At 44.8% G+C, this 16,021-nt stretch overlaps 2 protein-coding genes across 3 annotated transcripts in view; both read right to left on the reverse strand.

The window, feature by feature from the left end:
* GRAMD1B (GRAM domain containing 1B) overlaps positions 1 to 16,021 on the reverse strand; it is a 273,865-nt gene that overhangs the window by 109,468 nt on the left and 148,376 nt on the right. The gene's annotated exons all lie outside the window — the stretch shown is intronic.
* On the reverse strand, positions 9,284 to 9,759 carry LOC110594499 (40S ribosomal protein S27-like). Its single transcript, XM_021706545.1, has one exon. It carries the CDS (start codon positions 9,757 to 9,759, stop codon positions 9,340 to 9,342), a length of 420 nt encoding a protein of 139 aa, XP_021562220.1. The 3' UTR covers positions 9,284 to 9,339.

Genomic DNA, 16,021 nt, shown 5'->3' on the forward strand with positions numbered 1-16,021 from the left:
GACAGAGTGAGAATCCAACTCAAAAAAAAAAAAAAGAATAATCTACAGAAAAACAGATCCATGTTCTGGGGCATCTCCCAGTACCTCTCTCCTATCATAATTCCCCCCACCCCCACAGGATCCCCTCTACCAGCCTCTTGAATACGCTAAACTGGACTTCTGTTAAGGACATTGATTCCTTCATGCCTCTGGTTTCAGATCCACAAAAGTTTACAGGTAGACAGGACTTTACAGCTTCAGCTCCATCTTATAGGAAACTTAGGAAACTAAGGTGCAGAAAAAAGTCAAAGGGTCAAAGCAAGGATGTGGGTCTTCTAGTGCCCATTTCCATGAGACTTTTCCCTCAGAAATGGCAAGACCTGAGAAATGACTCCTCATTTCCTCCCTCCTTCACCTACACCGATTCCCAATCCAGCCTCTAGACCACAGAAAAAACCAGCAAAGCAAAAGTCAAATAGATTAAAATGTATCATGTAATCACTCATTCATTTCCACCTAGGTTTTCCCCCATTCTTTCATTCTTTTCTATTACCCTGTTTCTGTTCAAGCCTGACTTTACAACCAAACCAGGAAATCGGGTTAGACCAACACAGACCAGAGCACAGTTTTCAAAAGAATGGTGACACAGACAATACTACCACGTTATACAGTGCTCATGGGTCTGGCTTAATGGCAGGAACAATAACTTGACAACTTTCATTCATACAGTGCTCCATAATTTACAATGTGTTTTTGCTATAGTTTGCCCTCTCCACAACTCACATTGAAATTTAATTGCCGGCCGGGCTCAGTGGCTCAGCCTGTAATCCCAGCACTTTGGGAGACTGAGGCGAGAGGATTGTCTGAGCCCGAGTTCGAGACTAGCCTGGGCAACTTGGTGACACCTCGTCTCTATGATAAAATAAAAATAGCCAGGCGTGGTAGCGCAAGTCTATAGTTCTGGATACCCGGAAAGCTGAGGCAGAAGAATCGCTGGAGCCCAGAAGGTCGACGCTGGAGTGGCCATGAGCGTGCTTGCCACTGCACTCCAGCCTGGGCGAAGCAGTAAGACTCCAACTCAAAAAAAAAAGAAATTTAATTGCCACTGTAACAGTACAGTATTAAGAGGTGGCACTTTTAAGAGGTGATTAGGCTTTTAGGACAGATTTTTATGAGATGATTAGGTGATCATGAGGACTCTATGTTAACAATAGATTAATGCCATTATCCCAGAAATAAGTTATCACAGGAGTGGACTCCTGACAAAAGGATGAGTCCAACCCAATTTTCTCCCTGTCTCATAAACTCTCTTGCCCTTCTGCCACAGGATAACTCAATACAAGACCCTTGTAAGGTGTGGTGCCATGCTTTTGAACTTCCCAGCCTCCAGAACCATGAGTCAAATAAACCCGTTTTTTTAATAAATTACTCAGTCTGTGGTGTTCAGTGATAGCAGTACAAAACAGACTAAGATAGTCTCCAAATTCATTACTTCCTTGGCTACTCACAGGAAAATTGTAATGTAAAAACGCTTTCCCCCAGTTTAAAGACAATTAAAATGAGATACAGAAACCAAGTGGTTTGCCCAAGGTCACAGGGTCAGCAGAGCAGAACTGAGACTCAACCTCGTATTCACTGAATCCAAGTCCCCTCCCACTAAGCATGCTACCAAATTTCCTACCACTCTACTTTTTCCTCCTCAATCTGTACCCAACTCCTGCTCCCTATTACTGCAGACTCAGATAATATGAAATCTCAAATAATTTGTCATTTTCCTTTGAGACACCCTTTTTTCTCTCAAAGATGGCAAATTATAAGAAAATGCATCATCAAACATTAGGGAAAAATCTTGGGAATATTCAGAGGCTAGTGTATACATTCAAATCTCCTGTGTACAGTGAAAATTGCTCTTAGATAAAACGAATATATCTAAATGAATTTACTCATGCTCATTTTAATTCAACTATCCAAATTTAAATTAAGGTTGAGTGGGGGGAGGCTGTGTGTCGTGGTCCCTAGAGGTCCATTTTTTTCCAGCCATCATAAACAATATAACACTTCTCCCATTCATATTCCATTTTACTCTAATAAAATAATAATTTTTTTAAAAAAGACAAAAAGAATAGGAGTTGAATTTAGGTTAATGGATGTTTTCTTTAACTAACTGCCTGGTTTCTATAAGCCCTACACTAAGGTCCTGAATGCAACCAACTTGAAAAGTCTGAGAAGCTTTGCCAGCACTGCAGTAGAGGTAATCCATCTCACTCCCACAATAAACCAAAGGTGTGGGGACCATGTCAACCTACATGTCATCTTCTCTGCTCAGAGGCCTATAATGTTAAAGAGGCCTATAATGTTCCTTCTGGCTATTGCTGTGGCCTGCCATCCTCTCTGCTCCTGGGCTGACAGTCAAATGTACAAACAGATGGAGAGCAGAAGGTTAGTACCCACAAAGAAGGATGTTCTATTTCATCAAAATCACACAGAAGTAAGAACCGTGTTCATGGGAGTCTACTCAGTCTTTGAAATGACCAAAAACATTTACCTACTGAGATCTAAAGACACTGTCATGCAGCCCCAGTGGTAAGCAGTGCCGACAGTGTTTAGGAGGTCAGATGCACCAGAAAAGCCTGAGTCACATGCCTGAACTCAAAGCATCAGGGAGAATGCCATTAGCTGAAGAAAAGACAACCTAGGAGATGGGGCAGGACAGGAGGCAGGAAACAATACTAGGTTATAGTAAGGTGGGGGAGAAATATGTTCCAGAGCCAAAGAAAATTCTAGTTAGAAAGAAAAGATAATGACAATGCACCAAGGGCAGTAGCTCCCACCTGTAATCCCAGCACTTTGGGAGGCCAAGGAGAGAGGATTGTTTGAGCCCAGGAGTTTGAGACCAGCCTGGGCAATATAGTGAGACCTCATCTCTACAAAAAAAAAAAAAAGTCAGGAGTGATGGTGCACACCTGTAGTCCCAGCTACTCGGGAGACTAAGGCAGCAGCATAACTTGAGCCCAGGAGGTCAAGGCTGTGGTGAGCTGTGACCATGCCATTGCACTCCAGTCTGGACAATAGATTATGATTGAGAGAGAGAGAAGCGAGAGAGGGAGGGAGGGCAGGCAATCAAAGTAAAAGTGGGGGTGGGGAACTGATGCATGGTGTCTAAGGAAGGAAAAGCTATTGAATCCACACCTCTGCTACTTACCAGAAAGGACTTGATCTAAATAATTCCTCAGGAGTACTAACTCCTCTATTCTATGCCTTTACTTTTAGTTTTTTGAACTAGACACCAGAATCTCCCTCTTCTGCAACTTCAGCCCATTTCACTTTGCTTAACATTTGAATAAATGAGAAAGAAAAGAAATGCCTCTTTATAATATCATTCTCTCTTCAGGGCAATTATTTGTACTAATTACTTTACTCTAGTATTACTTTAAAGTATTATTTAAAACTCTTAATCACTGTACTTATACATCAAGTTAAGTAAAGGACAAAAACAAAAAAACAAAAAACAACCCCAGATGCTTTTGGAAAGAGGCTGGAGTGAGTTTTGACAGGAGAATGGGTGAAGAGGCTATGGGAATCTGGGCACCCAGGTTCCCGTAGGACAGCTCCAAGGCTGGACAATGCACCTGCTTCTGTAAGAAAAGCCTCCACAGCAGCTGCCTCCTGGAGGTGGGGCTGCAAAGAAACCAAGTGAGACTGTTTCAAGCCCTGGTCAGATAAACTTCCCCCTGTGCACTCTGGGATATGTAGTTCTCTGGGCAACGGGCAGTGCTGCAGCCATGTTTGCATTGCTTATAGAATATGCAGCCTGATCTCTCTGCCTGTCCTAAGAATACAAAAATGAACGAGAAGACTTCGCCAAAAAGGTGAAATCCCTTCTCTCCAGAGTCTGAGTGCTGACTGTAAACTGGCAAAATGGTAATGAAACCAGAAGAAAATCACAGAACTACAGAAGACTTGAAATAAAGAAGACCTTGAGAGGTCACTTGATTCAGACGCTCACTGTAAATGGAAGATGACAGGTTTTGTGGAGAAGGGAAGAGAGGGAGAGAAAGAAAGAGAAAGGGAAAAAGAGAGGAAGAGTGAAGAAGAAAGAGGGCAGAGTGTGTGTGTGTGTGTTCTCATGAGGGTGTGTATCTGCTTGAGTAACTTATCACTTGCTTGTTTAACCATCAACCCAGAGGCAGCTGAGCATGAAGAGATTTGGCTTTAATTCTTACTTGACTTCTCACCATCCATGTGACCTTGGGCAAGTTACTTAGCCCTCTGTACCCCATTTCCTCCTCTGTAAGACAGGGATAATAATATTACTTTGAGTCATACACTGATGATTAACAGATAACATATGTAAAGAGCTTAGAACATGTCTAGCGCACAGTAGGTACTATACAAGTGTTAGGTGTTTTGGTTTTCATTCTGTGGTTTACCATCTATCTTCCCCTAAGCCATGTGACCTCTCACCCCAGAATAGGAAATTTTAAGCTCACTGCCCACCCCCAGAACTGATGATGGTAGAAGTAAAATGGACAGCAGATAAACCCCCCTGCTGTTTTAGGTAAACAAAGACATTAAAACAAAGGGAAGAGACAGTCACCAGAACAAGGAAAAGGAAGAAAAGAAATACAACAGGAGACACTTTGTGGAAATACTAAACGGTATTGGACATTAAGAGGGACACACTAGGGAGAGTCAGGAGAAAAAAGTCATCAAAAACAGTGAGTCCACGTGAAAATAAAGAGCGAAAGAAAAGTCTTTTAAAAAATCAGGTAAATTGATCTAGCTGGAAGTAGGTTGAGTAAGGAGACTAAGCAACTCAAGAGTCAAAGTAAGAGAGGATCTGACTGAACGTCAGAGAGGGGATATGATGGAGAGAAGCTGCCCAGCACAAGGAGAACTAGTGCCCTAGGAGTCACTACTGTTAAGGTCAAGTCCGAATTGATCTTGCAAAGCTGAACTGTTCTCTGGAGAAGTCAGAATGCTATGCAAGGGGTGGAAATTTCTGAAGCAGTCAAGACAAGAAAGAAGAGACACAGGTAGTGAGAATTACAGTTCAGGTTCTAGGAGAAAAACAAATAACTAAGTCTTAGGGACCAGTCACCTCCAGTATTGCACTCTCAGCTGTGAGGGAGACATAAGAGAAGAGAGGATGGGCTGGCTATATAAAGGGGAGGCTGTCAGCCTCTCATGGCAACTTCCTTAGGGGAGCGCATACCTCATACAAGACTCAGGAGCTTTGCTGGCATCAGCATTGTTCTATATCTGAGTTCCTCATGGTAAAAAAAGATGGGCAAAAGGGAGACCTACCTTCCTTAGCTGCTAGCAATTCCTGAGACCCCCCTACAAGCAACAGGAATAAGAGTGATATTGTCTCAACCTCAACCTCTAGAACTGGACAGGACAGCATAACATACTGGTTAAAAACTAGAGTCAGGCTGGGCACGGTGGCACCTGTAGTCCCAGCTACATAGGAGGCTGAACTCTTACTTGAGCCGGGAGTTCGAGGCTGCAGTGAGCTAGATCATGTCATTGCACTCTAGCCTGGGAAACAGAACAAGTCCCCATCTAAAAAAAAAAAAATCTAGAGTCAAATTGCCTGGTTCAAGTACTAGCCCATTATTTAATAGCTGTGTAATCTTATATAAATTATAAAACCTCTCAGTTTTTAAGCTTCAGTTTTCTTATCTATAACATGGAGGTCATACTAATACTATTTCAGAGAAAAATGGTAAAATCTGGATGAGACTACTACATAATAGGCACATTTAATAAACATTAACTAAAATAATGTTGTTCTTATAATTACTATCTCAGGGGCACATGGTGGGGTGAGGAGTATACCATGAATTCTCCTAGGCCTCCAAGCCATGTGCTCTTGATGTCAGTGCAAAGCTAGCACTGGCCTGGTTATGCAACTCCTTCCCTTACCTACCATCTCCAGGCACAATCACACCACCTCCAGTCAGCAGCTGGTCCCTGCACTGTGCTTTCAGATGACAAAGCTGCACAAGTGCTTCAAAAATGGAAAGGATCATAACTGCATAAAGCTGCTACTCTCTGCCTGGACAGCTCACTCCTATGTCTATACCAATGTTCACAAGCATCCTCCAGTCGGGCTGCAGAGGGCTTCACAGCCTATCACACAAGGGCTCAGAGTGGGAGTACAGATGATGGCTTGTCCTTCAAATTTTGCATTTTGATATTTTCTCAGCCTAGCAGTGTGTGGTATGATACTCTCTCCTCATGCCAGGCAGCAGCAGGGAGCCACAGCTTCCAGTCAGCCATGCAATCACAAGGGCAAGCAATCCATACTCTGATTTTGCCCGACTATAGGCTAATGTAAGTGTTCTGAGCACATTTAAGATAGGCTAGGCTAAGCTACGGTGTCCAGTAGGTTAGATGTGTTCAGTGAATTTTTGATCTATAATATTTTCAATTTACGATGGGTTTATCAGGAAGTCAGGAGGAGCATCTCTATGAGGGAAGCCACAGGATTAACTGAGCAAGGGGTCAACAGGAAGGGAAGAGGGGAAGGGCCCAAAAATACTGTCTGACCTTCTCATGGTGTATGGTACATACATGGGCGCTGCACATGTTTCCATCATTCCAGCAGAACAAAAAGTTCTCTTGTAGACTGGGAGGGCAGGTGCTGGGAGAAGACTTAGGATGGAAGGTGTAAGGATTGTCCTTGTCCAAATGCCTGGATATCATTGCATGCAGGCCACTGGGAAGACCTCCTAGTGACTACTGCTGAAGCCGAAAGAAAAACAAGATAAAATGGAAGACAGGCTATGCTCACAGATCCCTGATAGTCCAGTAAGAAGCAGCTGCCTCAGGGACTCCTGCCGGAGGAAAGTGGATTACCAGGGGTGGTGGTTCGCCCAGCGGAGAAAAAGAAAAAAGGTAAAAGACTTTTATTGCTCATACAAATACCTAAGGAGGTTTCATCTGGTATCTGCAGAGACTGTAAGACTAACAACTCTATTCTGATGCATAGGCATAATAGTGAAACTGAAAGAAAGCATCAGAGATGTTGTCAGACAAAGATACACTGGAACTTTTTTTTTTTTTTTCTGAGTTGGAGTCTCACTCTTATCGCCCAGGCCGGAGTGCAGTGGCATGCTCACGGTCACCGCAGCCTCGACCTGCTGGGCTTAGGTGATTTGACCTGCTGGGCTTAGGTGATCCTTCCTCCTCAGTCTTCCAAGTAACTGGAACTATAGACGCATGCCACCACACCCGGCTAGTTTTTGTGATTTATTGTAGAGACTCGGTCTCACCAAGTTGCCCAAGCTGGTCTCGAACCCTCGGGCTCAAGCAATCCTCTCGCCTCAGCTTCTCAAAGTGCTGGGATTACAGAGTGAGCCACCACGCCCGGCCTGGAACTTTCCTACATATAACTTGTTGGTTAAAATGTTAAGGTGCGTCTCAAAATTAGCAAGACATAAAAAAAACATACTCGGCCAGGCGTGGTGACTCAGCCTATAATCCCAGTACTTTGGGAAGCCAAGGCGAGAGGACTGCCTGAGCCCAGGAATTTGAGACCAGCCTGGGCAACTTGGCGAGACCTCGTCTCTACAATAAATCACAAAAACTAGCCGGGCATGGTGGTGTGCGTCTGTAGTTCCAGCTATTTGGAAGGCTGAGGCGGAAGGATCACCTAAACCCAGCAGGTCAAGGCTATGGTGGCCGTGAGCATGCCACTGCACTCCAGCCTGGGCAATAAGAGTGAGGCTGCAACTCAAAAAAAAAAATTCAAAAGTAGATTAATTTTTTAAAAAACTATTTGACTATAAGGCATATTTGTCTGGATCGTTCCAAATTATTGGGGTCTCTTCTCTCCTGGTCTATCTATCTATCTATCTATCTATCTATCTATCTATCTATCTGAGATGAGGTCTCATTAAGTTGCCCAGACTGGTCTCAAACTCCTGGGCTCAAGCAGTCTGCCTGCCTCAGCCTCCCAAAGTGCTGGGGTTATAAGCATGAGCCACTGTGCCTGGCTTTATTTTCCTATTCTGTCTGGTTGAAATAACCTTCATTAACAAATTTGGTCATACACCTCCACATCTGGATCTCCAATTCCAGAAAGTTGGTTAAAAAAGAATCCATTAGATCCAAAGGAAAAGCAGCCTCTGCACAGCATCCCAAGTGCCCTGATAGTCAAGTTTCTTTGCTCGAGAAATCATAGAACTGCAAGTAAGGACTTGAGCTCTGGAGTCAAATCCCAGCTCTACCACTAAGAAGCTCTGACAGTGGACAATCTAAGTCTCATCTAGAAGGTGAGTATAATAGTAATTCCTTTTACAGGGTTGCTATTGTGGTTAAATAAGATAGCACAAGTGAAGCACAGCATTGAGCACATAATAAGCCCTTAAAACGGCATGTTATTAGTAGTAACAAATAATATTTCAAATTTAAATATTGCTCCCACATAAGCTACGTACACAAACATTCTGCATTGCCTTAGATTTACTGTTCATGTGTGTAGATTGTTGAGAGTTCCCCATAAGTATTGATTTCTTTGCTGAAAAAGACTCTGATTAATTTCCTTAGCAAATTTCCCATTATGGAAGTTATTCACAGACAAGTATATAACCACTTGATATAGGTTTAAAAGAAAGTCATGGATTGTGAGGGAATACAGATCATTTGACTTCTTTTTTTTTTAATTAAGAAAGGTAGATTTATTAAAGGAAAGATATGTTGTGAAAGACAATAGGCAGACAGCAGCAAGATTGTCTGCCCCAGCATTTTAAAGTAGCAGAGAATTTATAGCAACCTTTGCAATACGAGAGGAATAACAGGCTCAAGAATTGGAGGACTTTATTACTCAGGGATAAGAAGCCAAAAAGAGATGGGTGAGAGACGTATAGCTCACACGTAAAGCCCTTTCTCTCTCTTATGAAGCAAAATAATTTCCTAAGAGCACTGGGTTTTGTATGCCTCCACTAGATGCTCTTATGACTATGTTTTAAAATGCAGCATCTGCTCCTGGTTGTGTTAATAACTATTTTCTTGTTTTCTTCTGGCCAATGCATAGGTCAATGTGAAGGTTCAGGCGTCCTCAAGCGGTTCATGGGTTCTTACCAGATCCTCTTTACCCTCTTTGCAGTGTTGGCATCAACAGCTTTCATCTTTCTAGGTAAGGAGTCATTACATGCAGCACCGTGGACTTTGACATGGAAACTCCCTTCATTTTATTTCACAAATTGACCCAAGACTCTAGTATTCCACTCTTCTGGTTGCCCCTGAATACTTGAGGCCAGAGCTTCCTAGCAGTTAAACAAGACAATAAACAGGCTATATCCAAAATGTGTTTATTGGGATGGTTTCCCATTCATCTTGGTTGGGGTGCTTTTAGTGCTGCTTCCTCCTGAAGGAGCATCCTTCTGTTAGCCTTGCTTTTCCTCCTGTAGGCTGACAGAGGACAGTGGAGCAGCCAACACACAAAACTACTGTTTGTGCATGGCTGAAGACCGTGGTGATTTTATAGCATCCTGGGCATTTCACGTCCATGAAGTAGGAGTTGGGGCTCTGCACCAGGCGCTTCTTCTTGTGTTTCCTCTTCTCCTCTGGAGAGGGATGAAGGAGGTCCTTTGCGAGCTCAGCCTCCCAAAGGCGCGGGATTACAGGCTGAGCACCAAGCCCGGCTCCTGGAGGTCTCGATGGAACGTCTGCCTCCCTCCGCCCGCCTCCCGGCTCCCGAGGGGGGAACCACGGGTGGCAGTGCGGGGAGAAGCAGCGGCCCGGCCCGCCGCTGGGGAGGCCTGGCCCCATTTGACTTCTTAAGTCCCCACTTAAGGTCAATTTGTAGGTCTATGTTCTATCCCCTTGTTTACAAGGTCAACTCTCAGCCAGATGAGACTCTACCCAGCATTTAAGATGCCCAGAAAAAGAAACACAGACAATAGATCTGTTTCACTTTTAGAGGGAAAGAAAGGAGATGGGCGTGTAAAATTTGTTTCCTTTGTGAATTCCACAGCAAGTCTGTCATGAGAGTTTCAAAAGACAATCAAAAAACTAGGGGTTTCAAAAGTCAAGCCACGAGTTCAATTTACTAACTCACCCATCATGCTCACATAAAGAATGCCACAAGGAATTTTTTGTGTGTGGGAGGTGGGATGAGGGAGGTGCACTCAAATCATTCCTCACTCCCTCAGCCCCTCTCCCCAGTCCCCACGGACCATTTGAATCAGGTCAAAATGGGTTTCTCTATATCTCAATGGACATTTCACCTTGGGACTAAGAAGAAATAGAGAGAGCCCAGCAGTTAATTGCTTCTTACTCACATACCTAAAGATAAGAAAAAGAGAACCACTGAGTAACCTGGAAAGTTGGTGACAGGATGGAAAGATTTAATTACAAACCCCAGCCTCACCCATCTTTCCCCTTGCTACAGAATGTGATTCTTGGGCTATGTAGAAGACAGGTAAGGGAAAACAGAAGCTGTATCCCCAGGTGTCTTGGTGCTTTTTCTGTTACTATAACATAATACTAAGTAATTTATAAAGAAATTTGCTTCTTACAGTTCTGGAAGTTGGGAAGTCCAAAATCAAGAAGCCACTTCTGTTCCTGTGTCTTTACATGGCGAGGACATCACATGGCAAGAGGACAAAAGCATGTCTCTCTTCCTCTTCTTTTAAAGCCACCAGACCCATCAGAGGGGCCTTACCCTGATGATGTTATCTAATCCTACTTACCTCTCAAAGGCCCCACCTTTTAATACTGTTACCAAAAAAAGATTAAATTTTCTACTTATGGATTCTGGGGAACAAAATCAAAACACAACACCAGGTAAGGTAACAGCTCCCTGTCCCAGCCCTATTGTGTGCTTCATACTAGCGAGAGCAAAACCACAGGAGGCTTCTGGGCTCAGGGCATGTTTCTCAAAACAGGGTCCAAGACTACTTGTGTCAGAATCATTTAGGATATGTGTTAACCCCTAATTTGCAGGCCTATCCCAAAACACAGGACTCAGAATTTGAGTGGGTCCCAGAAATCTTCAAAGTTCTGCCTGCAACTCTGAAACACATTAAAAGGCTAAAAAACACTGCCTTAGAACCATGGTCTACCAAGTGGGATGCTTATTACCAAGAAAACATGAACGCTCACCCATGGCCACGCAGGAAGAAAATATTAGAACTTGGATGTGTATTTATGTTTATCTCATCCTTTTACAATGTTTTGCAACATATGTATTACAGCATACGCCAAATATTTAGTACAGAAGTACACACATATAATTCATGCATGTATGTATTGGTGGTAGATGCTCAAAATGTTTACATTTGCAACCAAGCTGAAACATCAACCTCGGGTCCAGTGACTCCTTCAATATCTCAATGGGCAAGCAGGAAGTGGTCTCTGAAGAGCTGTTCAGAGCTGCTGAACACTCTTTAGAGTGTTTTAGAATTATTTATCAGTGGGTGGTTGAGAAGAGAACGCAGTGGCTTTATCCCCTGACTTCATCTCAACCCTGAAGTAAGAGGGAGGCAAAGAATGCAGCACAGAGCAGGGCAAGCCCAAGATTGGACTCTCTGCCTTGAGCCGGAGTTGCCACCCACTCACATTCCTTCCTCACAGAGGCTGGTAGGAGGATGGAATTTCTCCCAGCAGGAAGTAGGGAAGCTGAAGAATAAAAATTACCATCCACCCTGCCAGTTGTCCAAACCTAAATCCCAACTATGGCATCAGCAGAGTTAGAGTAGTTTGCTGAGCTATAATTAACAGCTCCCCTTTCTCGGGCAGAAAGAAGAAATGCTGGAGCAGGAGAAACACAGAGCAGGTGATGGTTACACCTGCAGACAGTTCTGCTGACGGCAACATAAGCAGCCAGGACTCTAAGCGGGAACTCGGAGAGGGAGGAGGAAGACAGAGCACCCACTTGCTTCTCTGTCCTGCCCTCAAAAGACAGAGAGCTTAGCTAGCACCTTAAAAAAAAAAAAAAAAGGCCATATGTACTGTCTTCCACAAGACCACATGATCCCCTAAGCATATGTGCACGTGGACCGGAGAAAGAGGAACACATGAGGGTGGGTGCAGATCAAACCATATCCGTGACAATGAAAAGTTCAAAAAATTGGTAGCTGTATAAGGGCTAGTCTTCAGTCCTCCATTTGGGCCAGTCACAAAATCCTGTGACCACAGAATGTTACAGCTAGCAAAACACCTTAGTTATTCATCTGCTTCATTCGCTCATTTGACAAATATTGATTAAGCAACTATCATGTGCCAGGCACTGTGCTAAGTGCTGGGTAGACAGCAAATACAGCAAAGGCAGTCCATGCTCTCACGTGGTTTGAAGACTAGTGGGAGAGATGGACAGTGATCAAGTCAACAAATAAATACAACTGTAACATGTATATAGTGCTAAGAAGGAAAGTAAACCAGGGTGGCAAGTGAGGGAGAAAAACCCTAGAAATCGGGGGTGGGGGTGGGGGGGTGGTGAGAGGCAGCTTCTCTGAAATATAACAGCTCCCAGATGTGGAAACTGAGGCTGACAGAGGTTTTGAGTGGTGAGGCAATAACAGGAAGGGAGACAGAACTCAGATCTTCCTCTCCACCCACGCTCTCTCCTGCACCACATTTTTCCTGGAATCTAAACAGTCAGAAAATCTGGGACCCTTGCCAGAATTATTTACAAAGGGACATTTCCACCGAAGCATTTGATCAAAGTGAGCCTCTCCTGAGATGAGAGCTTCTTCCTAATCAGCCAGAAAAAACTGAGCACCTTCTAAGCCCACAATCCACAGGAAGTCCCACCAGGCTGCCTGCAGGTCAGTCAGGAGGCACCTCCACATACCTGCTACCCTGGGCTCCTCGCTCCATTCTCAAGGTAGCTGTCATCCACTGGGACAGCAAGGACCAGAGCTTACATGACTGACTTTCCCCAGCAACTAAGAAGCCAAACATCAGGAAACTTAGTTGGCAACTAAGAAGCCAACAGAGGAAAGCTTTCCTCTCCTCTCCTCTCGTGGACTCATATATGGTTCCATTAATAAGTTCTCAAACTTCCAGTTCACTAAGAGCTCAAAATTCACCTTCCACACACCTGATGGGACAAGCCCAGGCCTACTGTTTGCTGACAATGGCACAAGTTGCCACCTACTGAGTGCTGATTATGTGCCAGGCACAGCGCTAAAAGCTTTTTCTATTTTTTTCTCATAGTTGATCCTTACATCCTCCAAAGTAGTCACAATTATCTTCACCGTTCAGGAAGGAAACAAATTCAGAGAGGATGAAATGATTTTGCAAAAGCACCACAGCCAGCATGTGGCAAAATTTAAACTAAGGTGTGTTGGTTTTCAAAGCCTTCCTGAGTTCCACACAGCCACTACTGAATTCTGTCCATGCCACCAGCACCCTATCACAGGATCAGAGATGCTCTTATTCTATCACTATTGATTGCCTACTGTGTGAGGTCACAGCACTGCATATCAGTACCAGAGAAGACATCTAATCAGAGGAAGGACTCAGTCTCTGCTCATCAGTCTCAAAACCTCTACCATGAGAACTCTCCTGGGGAAAGAACTCTTGTCAAAAGATGGCTAAGCAATCACAGGCATCTATGCTTCTATATGTGTGTGAGTGTCTGTCTGTATGTATGTGAGAGACAGGGAGGGAAGGAGAGAGGGAAAGGGAGAAGGATAGTGAGAGGGAGGGCAAGAGAGAGGGAGAGAGGGAAGGAGGGAGGGAAGGAGAGAGGAGGGAGGACCAAGATCATGCCACCTACCACCTCTAGCTCCTCCTGACTCTTTGAAATCCATGTAGCCCCTCTTTACTTTTCTTCTTCTTTTTCTCTCATTTCATTTGTCCCATCTTTCCATTTTCTTACTGCTGTTTCTTTTCACATCCCCCCGACCCAAAAAAGCTGCCCATAGATTTACATGACACCCCCTCTTGAACACCTGCCAGCTTTCAAATTTTACTTTGATCCTAGAGGCTAGAACTTCCTCCTCCAGGAAACCTCCTCCTCTCTGTTAGCCACAGAGGCCAAGACAGGGCATATTTATCAAAGAGTCACTGCAACCCATCTACCTGGCATAGGGGCCATGGTAGGAAAAAGCACCCCAGACCTGGTGCATGCTCCAGCGGCACTGCAGTCACAGCAAAGCACCCAGCGAAAGATATAAGAAGTGAACACACTAAGTCAACACCCCAAACTCCTCACACTGACGTGCTCATCAGTGGAAGACAATTATCAACAACCTCAAAAACACTAGCACCCCTTACCATAAAAAAGGAACATAAGGGTCTCTGGCCAGTTATGAAGAAGGGCCCAGAAAGTCAAGTCATCTTCTTGAAAAGTACACAGCGAGGCACAGACTCAGTTTCCCAGTCAATGGCCCTTCTGGCCAAACCCCCTCAGCCTTTCCTTTCAGCTTCTTGCAGTAGAGCACTGTGCCTCCCTCTTAAGCACCTAGCACTTGGCATGGACTTGCAACACCTCCAAACATGGGAGCCAACCCAGGAAACCCCAAACCTAATCTCCAGGGACCCTCTGTCACCTACTTGGCTCGTAGAAAGGCCAGCTTCTTCCTCAGGGAGGAGACGTGGTAGTGACAAGCCTGCTTTACAGCCGTGCTGCACGAGACGGTCTCGGAGCGCAGATTCTGCACCATGTTGGACACAGGGGAGGGCTGGACACATGGCAGCTGGGACCTCAAGGGCTGGGGGCTCACTCTGGAGCTGCGTGGACTCACTGCCTCTGCAGCTATCCCAGCTGTCGACTGTGGTCTCCTGCACATAAGCTCTCCTCTCCCTGCAGTTCAGTACAAAGCACGGACAGGTGGAGGGCCCAGGGTGGGTGAGCCTGGGGTTCCATGTCACCAGGATCCCCTCCGCCTTCGGCCCAAGCCACAGATCCAAATGGAGCCTTCCATCTTTCCACATCTGGCAGTGCTCTGGGACTTGGTGAGTTTCCTCTCTTCCTTTGTCCTCAGACAAGGAGGATGGAGCTGTGTGTACCTGCATGTGATGTCAGCTGCTGGTGCTAGTGGGAGGGGGAGGGGCAGCGGGTACTGCTCCCAGAGGATTTGTGACTTGGCTCTTTCCTCATGGTGAGGATCACCTGAGTGTCCGTGGGGCCATGGGGAATTCTGTGGCCAGGCAGGTAGATGGAGCTGGAGTGCTCTGGAAATATGCTATTGGGGACAATTTCTGGGATAGAATAAGCAGAATTGAAAATACTTCTTCTAATAGCCAACTATTCCTGTGGCTGGACCCAAGTTGGCAATAGTGGAAAGGCACTCTAGCCTGGCTTCAACTCCTGAAGCTAGTTCCTGGACCTAAAATACCTTGGCTTCTCCACTTATTCATTCCTGAGTTTCAAACAATTGCTGACACTTACTGTGTCGGATGCAAGAGAAATAGTTGCCGTCCCCAGGTCTCATCAGCTATCAGAGAGACATATCTGTCAAAGAGCACACATGATGTGGTGAGAGCTGCAAGTGCTAACCGTGGCCTACGACTGCACCTGTAAAAACAAGTGTGATAACACACCCTCCTTACCCCAACTGCAAAAAATGAGGTGAGGCCGGATGCTGTGCCTCAAGCCTGTAATCCCAACACTTTGGGAGGCCGAGGCAAGAGGATTACCTGAGCCCATGGGTTTGAGACCAGCCTGGGGAACTTGGCAAGACCTCATCTCTATAACAGATCAAAAAATTAGTCAGGTGTGGCGGCTTACGCCTGCAGTTTCAGCTACTTGGAAGGCTGAAGCGGAAGGATCACCTGAGCCCAGCAGGTCAAGGCTGTGGCAGCTGTGAACGTGCTACTGCACTCCAGCCTGGGCAGAGTGAGACTCCAACTCAAAAAAAAAAAAAAGAAAAGAAAAGAAAAAAGAAATGAGGTGAGTCCTAGCAAGGCATGAGAGTCTTTTCAGGCAGTTGGAGAAAAGGTGATATCAAAAAAAATTCCCAAATTAATCATACCCAAACTTCATCTTGTTCTCATTCCACCTGCCTTGATCCTAAAGAGATTATCTCCATCTCACAGAGAAAACAGATCTCGCTGCTATTTTTTTTTTTTTTTTTGAGTT

The sequence above is a fragment of the Carlito syrichta genome, unplaced genomic scaffold, assembly GCF_000164805.1.
Source record: "Carlito syrichta isolate Samal-C Ts95f unplaced genomic scaffold, Tarsius_syrichta-2.0.1 Scaffold315753, whole genome shotgun sequence".
In the NCBI taxonomy this organism is placed as follows: domain Eukaryota; kingdom Metazoa; phylum Chordata; class Mammalia; order Primates; family Tarsiidae; genus Carlito; species Carlito syrichta.